The 7,500-nt window shown below is 45.4% G+C and overlaps 2 protein-coding genes across 5 annotated transcripts in view; one reads left to right on the top strand and one right to left on the bottom strand.

Annotated features, from left to right (window-relative positions):
• trappc9 (trafficking protein particle complex subunit 9) overlaps positions 1-7,500 on the top strand; it is a 201,686-nt gene that overhangs the window by 1,615 nt on the left and 192,571 nt on the right. For 2 of the 4 annotated variants that reach the window (XM_060886329.1, XM_060886328.1), the window contains exons 2-5: positions 1-233; positions 1,155-1,300; positions 2,545-2,670; positions 6,988-7,014. The exon at positions 1-233 is cut by the window's left edge and continues 374 nt beyond it. In XM_060886329.1, the coding sequence (XP_060742312.1) occupies positions 1-233; positions 1,155-1,300; positions 2,545-2,670; positions 6,988-7,014 (532 nt within the window). The remainder of the gene's footprint in view (positions 234-1,154; positions 1,301-2,544; positions 2,671-6,987; positions 7,015-7,500) is intronic. The other 2 variants (XM_060886331.1, XM_060886330.1) reach the window with 1 other exon arrangement.
• fhl3b (four and a half LIM domains 3b) overlaps positions 1-7,500 on the bottom strand; it is a 95,107-nt gene that overhangs the window by 34,578 nt on the left and 53,029 nt on the right. The window lies entirely within an intron of this gene.

Raw genomic sequence — 7,500 nt, 5'->3', positions numbered from 1 at the left:
GGGTTGAGCGAACACGCCACCGCCGAGCTCCAGCGACCCGACGTGGCCTTCTTCCCCACGTACGACAACTGCCCCGAGCTCGAGAAAACTGTAGAGGACTTCATCCAGTCCATCTTCATCGTGCTCGAGTCCAAAAGGCTGGATCGGGCTACGGATAAATCCGGGGATAAGATCCCGCTCATGTGCGTGCCGTTCGAGAAGAAGGACTTTGTCGGATTGGATACGGACAGCAGGTGAGTCCCTCACACGCAGACTCACCTTTCAGAGAGCAAGACACCTGAACACAGAGTATAAAGAGTTCAAATCATTCAGTTAACCACTTTATTTGTTGATTAGAGACAGAACTGGTCTGATGCTCTGTCAGATGGAAGTCAGGAAAAAACCCGAGGTGGATCAGATCCTAGAGGAAACAACGTGGAACTGGGAATATTTATGAATAAAACTTCTTTTTATTACGTTACATGATCTTTATCTTTTCAGTTTAGATATAAAAACTTTGTAGTTTCAGTGTAATTATTATGTGACACTTTAAATCTAAATGATTTCGTTATTAGATATTTATTATGACGAGTGTTGGTAGATAAAGTCGTGTGTATGAAGTGCGTGTTCACGTATTTGTTCGTTACACGTTAAACATCCCAGAGAAATATAAAACGTCTGGAATCTTTTCTGGACTTTTTTGCTCCTTCGTTCTGTTTCAGGTTTTTATTTATTTATTTTTTTCTTTTGCTTTGTTTTATTTCTCTTTCTTTCTTCTCCACTTTCTCGCTCGCTGTCGTGTGAGTTTGTTGTCGGGTGTGAAAAGGTGAGTCGGCGGTGAGGTCGGAGTGACGTCTCTGTCCCCGTCTCTCTCTCGTCCCTCCCCCTCCCCTCCCCCTCCTGCTCCTCTTCCGTCGCTGTGATCCTTCGCTCAGCGCTCGTCTGTTCCTGGGTCGAGTGAGTTAGACAGCAGGAGTTATTCTGTGCCTCTGTTTTCTCTTTCTCCCTCGTTCTTGTCCTCATCGCTCTGCTTCTTCCCCTGAGAAGAGTCGCTCTGTAGAAGTTCCTGCTCCACTTGATAGTGATGATGCTGGTGTTGATGTTGCAGTGTAAATGAGTGTGTTGTTGTGAGTGATGATGTCGTGTGTCTAAGAGACTGTGGTGTCTCCTGTAAGGCACTATAAGAAGCGCTGTCAGGGCCGCATGAGGAAGCACGTGGGGGACTTGTGTCTGCAGGCCGGAATGATACAGGACGCTCTGGTGCACTACCACATGGCTGTCGAGCTGCTGCGCGCCGTCAACGACTTCCTCTGGCTGGGAGGTAAGAAACTAAGCCATAACTCTGATCTGTGTCTCACACTCGGTCTCCCCCTCTCTGTGTGTCTCTCCCCCTCTCTGTGTGTCTCTCCCCCTCTCTGTGTGTCTCTCCCCCTCTCTGTGTGTCTCTCCCCCTCTCTGTGTGTCTCTCCCCCTCTCTGTGTGTCTCTCCCCCTCTCTGTGTGTCTCTCCCCCTCTCTGTGTGTCTCTCCCCCTCTCTGTGTGTCTCTCCCCCTCTTTGTGTGTCTCTCCCCCTCTCTGTGTGTCTCTCCCCCTCTCTGTGTGTCTCTCCCCCTCTCTGTGTGTCTCTCCCCCTCTCTGTGTGTCTCTCCCCCTCTCTGTGTGTCTCTCCCCCTCTCTGTGTGTCTCTCCCCCTCTCTGTGTGTCTCTCCCCCTCTCTGTGTGTCTCTCCCCCTCTCTGTGTGTCTCTCCCCCTCTCTGTGTGTCTCTCCCCCTCTCTGTGTGTCTCTCCCCCTCTCTGTGTGTCTCTCCCCCTCTCTGTGTGTCTCTCCCCCTCTCTGTGTGTCTCTCCCCCTCTCTGTGTGTCTCTCCCCCTCTCTGTGTGTCTCTCCCCCTCTCTGTGTGTCTCTCCCCCTCTCTGTGTGTCTCTCCCCCTCTCTGTGTGTCTCTCCCCCTCTCTCTCTGTGTGTGTCTCTCCCCCTCTCTCTCTGTGTGTGTCTCTCACCCGCGCTCTCTGTGTGTGTCTCTCTCTCTCTGTGTGTGTCTCTCCCCCTGTCTGTGTGTGTGTCTCTCCCCCTCTCTCTGTGTGTGTGTGTCTCTCCCCCTCTCTCTGTGTGTGTCTCTCCCCCTCTCTCTCTGTGTGTGTCTCTCCCCCTGTCTGTGTGTGTGTCTCTCCCCCTCTCTCTGTGTGTGTGTCTCTGTCTCTCTGTCTGTGTGTGTGTCTCTCCCCCTCTCTCTGTGTGTGTGTGTCTCTCCCCCTCTCTCTGTGTGTGTCTCTCCCCCTCTCTCTGTGTGTGTGTGTCTCTCCCCCTCTCTCTGTGTGTGTGTCTCTCCCCCTCTCTCTGTGTGTGTGTCTCTGTCTCTCTGTCTGGGGGTCTCTTTCTCTCTGTCTGTGTGTGTGTGTCTCTCTGTGTGTGTGTCTCTCTGTCTGTCTGAGTGTCTGTGTTTTTTGTCTCTGACTCTCTCTTTCTCTCTGTCTGTTTGTCTGTGATTCTCTCTCTCTCTCTCTCTCTCTCTCTCTCTCTCTCTCTCTCTCTCTCTCTCTCTCTCTCTCTCTCTCTCTCTCAGCTGCTCTTGAGGGTCTCTGCTCAGCCTCAGTAATAATCCATTACCCCGGAGGCACGGCCGGAAAGGGCGGCGCACGCAAACCCGTCATCTCCACGACGACAGATGGTGGGAAGAGACACCGTCCAGGTCAGTGCCTCACCTCAGTCCTGAAGCACATTCCCTTTTTAAGTAACAGTGAATCCTTATAACACTTAAAAGCATCTCAGAGTCTGTAGCACACCTCGGTCTGGCGCTTCAGGGCTGAGGAGAGCGTTGGACAAACTCTACAGATGCTGATACATAGATCTTAACCATTCTGGAATGATCTCAGATCTCTGACTTGTCCCAGTTTACTACAGACATAAAGCTGAGATCCACCCACGTGGATCCACATAGATTACTGCACATGAACATCTGGAATATTCTGTGAAGGCATCCTCGTGACAAGGATTAAGGGCATTGTGTAGAACATCATTATTAGTTTATATAGTTATGAATGTTTTAATTGGTATAGAAACTCCTTTATTCATCAATCTTTACGCCGATCGCTCGTTTCGTATTCCCTGCTGTTTGTACACACGCCCTTTTATGGAGTTCGCTGTGTGGGCGTGTGGGCGTCGCTAAATGCATGTGGGCTTTTATGTGGGCGTCGCTAAATGCAAATGAGCTGAATCATGAGCGCGCTTTAGACCCGGTCACATCATGTGTGGTCTCTGATCTGATAGCTCTCTGATTTGTTAAAACTGTTCCATTTACATTAGACCACATAAATGCGTCTCGGCGAATCAGATATCGATCCGATCTTTCTGCTCCTGCCCAAAATGTAAATATATTATACCTCATTTCCGGGGTAATTGAAATGGAACACACTTTGATGTATGTGGTTTTCAGAACGCAATCAAAAAGAAGACGGAAAAACTTGTTACGACGTTTATGTTACAAAAAACAGCATTTACTGTTTGCTGCATTTTCGCTGGCAGCAGCAGCGCGTTTTAAGACCCGACGAGACGCCTGGGTGAAAGATCACCTGAGTGACGTACTTCTGTTTGGGAGGAGTATAGCGCTGACGTATGTGGCTTGAACAACCACATTCATTTACACCTGTCCAGTTTCATCTGAAACGCGTCCCAGACCACCTCCTGAAGTGGTTTGTACCATCAGATTTATATCCGTCTCCAAAACGTTTCGGAGGGCATTTAGACCTGGTCTTTTTACCATCGGATAGTTATCTGATCATAGAAAACGCAGGAAGTGACCAGGTGTAAAAAGCCCCTTAGTCTCTGCAATAAACGTATGCATGCGGGTTCTGTTCTTTTTTGTTTTCTTTAGAAAAATGAAATGTTAATTGTTAAATATGATGATTGATGATTTTTTTTAAACAGCTGAAGCGTTTATGAAACATTTCATAATAAATCCATTCGGGAGATTTGTGTAAGGAACAATTTAAATAATTTATCCACTGAACAAAATTATAAACGCAACATTTTTGTTTTTGCCCCATTTTTCATGAGCTGAACTCAAAGATCTAAGACCGTTTTGGAATGATTTGCCCATAGAGTTAAGATTAGTGGTTAGCACGTTCGCCTCACACCTCCAGGGTTGGGGGTTCGATTCCCACCTCCACCTTGTGTGTGTGCAGTTTGCATGTTCTCCCCGTGCCTCGGGGGTTTCCTCCGGGTACTCCGGTTTCCTCCCTCGGTCCAAAGACATGCATGGTAGGTTGATTGGCATCTTTGGAAAATTGTCCGTAGTGTGTGAGTATGTGAGTGAATGAGAGTGTGTGTGTGTGTGTGTGCCCTGCGATGGGTTGGCACTCCGTCCAGGGTGTATCCTGCCTTGATGCCCGATGACGCCTGAGATAGGCACAGGCTCCCCGTGACCCGAGGTAGTTCGGATAAGCGGTAGAAGATGAATGAATGAGTTAAGATTAGTACCCTCTCTGTCTATTTTTAAGTCCCTTTTACAAACATATTTGTTTTCCTTGACATATCTATAGTTTTCCCTTTCATTTGAATTCTTCTTATTGTTCTTATTATTGCTTCTTTTAGTGTTTTAGTGTGTATTATTATATTGTTTAATTTTATTTTGCGTTCATTATCTCTTGGTATAAGTTTTTCTGTGTATTTTTACTAACTCTCTTTTATGGTACAGCACTTTGGTCAGTCCTTTGGCTGTTTTAAATGTGCTATATAAATAAAGTGAACTTGAACAATATGTAAGAGAAATAGGTCTTTTGTGTACATAGGAAAAGTCTTCTGAAAGAGTTCAGCTCATGAAAAATGGGGCAAAGACAAAAGTGTTGTGTTTATAAATTTGTTTAGTGGATAATGTGATCAGTTGTAAAGGGAATGTTTTTATGGTCGTATTAAAAGAGTGTGTGAGGGTGTGTGTGTGAGGGTGTGTGTGTGAGGGTGTGTGTGTGAGGGTGTGTGTGTGAGGGTGTGTGTGTGAGGGTGTGTGTGTGAGGGTGTGTGTGTGAGGGTGTGTGTGTGAGGGTGTGTGTGTGAGGGTGTGTGTGTGAGGGTGTGTGTGTGAGGGTGCGTGTGTGAGGGTGCGTGTGTGAGGGTGAGTGAGTGTGTGAGTGTGAGGGGGTGTGAGTGAGGGGGGTGTGTGTGAGTGAGGGTGTGTGTGTGAGGGGGGTGTGTGTGAGGGGGTGTGTGTGTGTGAGTGAATGTGTGCGTGTGTGAGAGTCCTGAAGCCTCTGTGAGCGTTTCTGTTAATACACTAGTTCATTTCGAGTCTGTTTACATTTTCTAAAGGAATTTTTTGATTAAACAGAATCTTTTCTGTAAGTCTTCTGTTCCTAATGGGTTCATGTTCATGTTCAGATGCTTTTCTAACCATAAAAAGCCTCCTGACTGTCCGACTGCTCGACGCTGCTCGCGGTTCTACTTCTCTGTGTCTGGCTTTGTCTGTTCTGTTCAGCATTTTTACTAACGTCTGATGGTCCTACAGGTTTCAGTGGGTAAAGCGAACGTTATGCATTAACACACGTCTGTATTTTAATAACCAACATCCTGAGCGCTGTGTTTTCATCCACTACTCATTCTGAAGTCTCATTGGTCGAGAGGAAACCATGAATGCAGAGACTGAACAAGGTGGGCGGGGCCTACGCTCCTAATTTATCATTAACAGCTTTCCCGGCTAAAATCTCTGGGAATTAAATTCACTTAACAGGAAAAGCGAATTGTGACTGACGGGAAACGTTGTGGGACGTAAAGGATCATTTCACTTCTCTTATGGATTATTTATTGTTACTTCACACCTACTTAACTCAGTGACGTAATCTCTGGAGCCACGATCTTGTGAGCCAATAGAAAACAAGTGGGCGGGGTTTAGCGTCTCAGGGTGGAATCGGACATCATATATTTATTTTATTTAAAAAAAAAAATATATATATATATATATATATATATATATATATATATTTATTTTAAAAAAATGACTGTAACCTTAATTCAATCCTTTTTCATTACAGGAGCGAACGCTGTGTTCCTCTACCTCAGATTAGAGCTTTGGTTTGTTGGCGTATTAGTGGGCGGGGCTTCTGTCTTCTCTGCAGTTTTTTGGCCAATGAGAGTGTTGTTTTAGGGAGCAGAAATTTTCCTAAAACATAAAATCCAATAAAATTCATGCAGAATATTTTTTTTGTGTACTTGTAATGCTTTTGTTTTGATTTTGAGACAAATGAAGGATGACAATACTACGCTCACGATCGTTGGTGTTAAAACCCCGGCACAATAACCAACAAAGCTTGCACGTCTCCTAATAATGTATTAACACCGTTAACATGTTTTATTGACAGTCTGGACCAGTTGTTTTCAGCACTGCTGCAGAGTTCTTCTTCTTCTTCTTCTTCTTATTATTATTATTATTAAACAGCAATAAGAGTTTTTTTTTTTAATAGCATGTTTAAGCAAATTTAAAGGACAGATTCCTCCGAATGTGTTCGGTCTGGAAAACCATGTTTAGAGTTTGTGTTATGTTAGATTTGTGCAGGAGCTGTACGACTTTATACTGAAATATTTCCCTCAATGATTGTTGCTACGTCCTGATTTTCACCTGATATGAGGTTTTCACAAGTGTTTCTGATTGGTTGTCTGTTACTAGGCAACCAGCCGTGACGTTCTAAAGCCAGAGCGGAGTTTTATAACCCCGGGGTTACACGGCATGCTTCGTACCTACGTTACACGTGTAGAGAAACGTTCGTCTACCCGGGGGTTTAGAGCGACGATGAGCGCAGGGTGAAAAACTTTAGTTAAAAAATAAAATGTGAAAGATTGGCACGTTTATAAAATGTTCTAAATTCATTAGCGTTAGAAGGACAACGTTTATCTAACCATGCAGCAGTGCTGAAACATGAAGTGCTGGTTGAACTAATCCAACCAGACTGTCTGTTTCTATTCCTCTCTCTCTCTCTCTCTCTCTCTCTCTCTCTCTCTCTCTCTCTGTATGTGTCTTCAGGAGCTCAGGAGGTTCTCATTGATCCAGGTACAGTACAGTTCTGCTCTGTGCTGCATGCTGAAGCTCCCTGTTCCACTACCTGAACCTATTCCTGGGCTTGTTTTAGTCCTCCACGGTACCAGTGAAAGCTTGTCACGTTTCCCCTTTGCTCTGTGTGCACGTGTGTGTGCATGCGCGCGCGCGTGTGTGTGTGTATCTATAAATCACTTGATTTTCTAGACTATTCATCACACTGTTATAACCACGAGTGACAGTTATAGAGGATGTCATAACGCTCAAACACAGAGCGGATAGACTGAAAGTGTGACTCTTAATACAGTGTGTCTTATATTCAGTTGATTTACAGATCACACGACCACCTTAAAGGTGGGGTCTCAGATGTTTGAGAAATGCTTCAGAAAACTGAGTCGGGACGACAAACAAAACAAAAATCAAAACAAACGTGTAGCCAATGAGCAGAAAGGGGCGGGTCTTGTCAATATGGGCGGAGAGAGTGTTCAGTGCGCATGTGTG

Source organism: Tachysurus vachellii, chromosome 14 (genome assembly GCF_030014155.1).
Source record: "Tachysurus vachellii isolate PV-2020 chromosome 14, HZAU_Pvac_v1, whole genome shotgun sequence".
Taxonomy (NCBI): Eukaryota; Metazoa; Chordata; class Actinopteri; order Siluriformes; family Bagridae; genus Tachysurus; species Tachysurus vachellii.
Note: the sequence above shows the minus strand (reverse complement) of the source record. Positions and strands in the feature narration are given on the sequence as shown.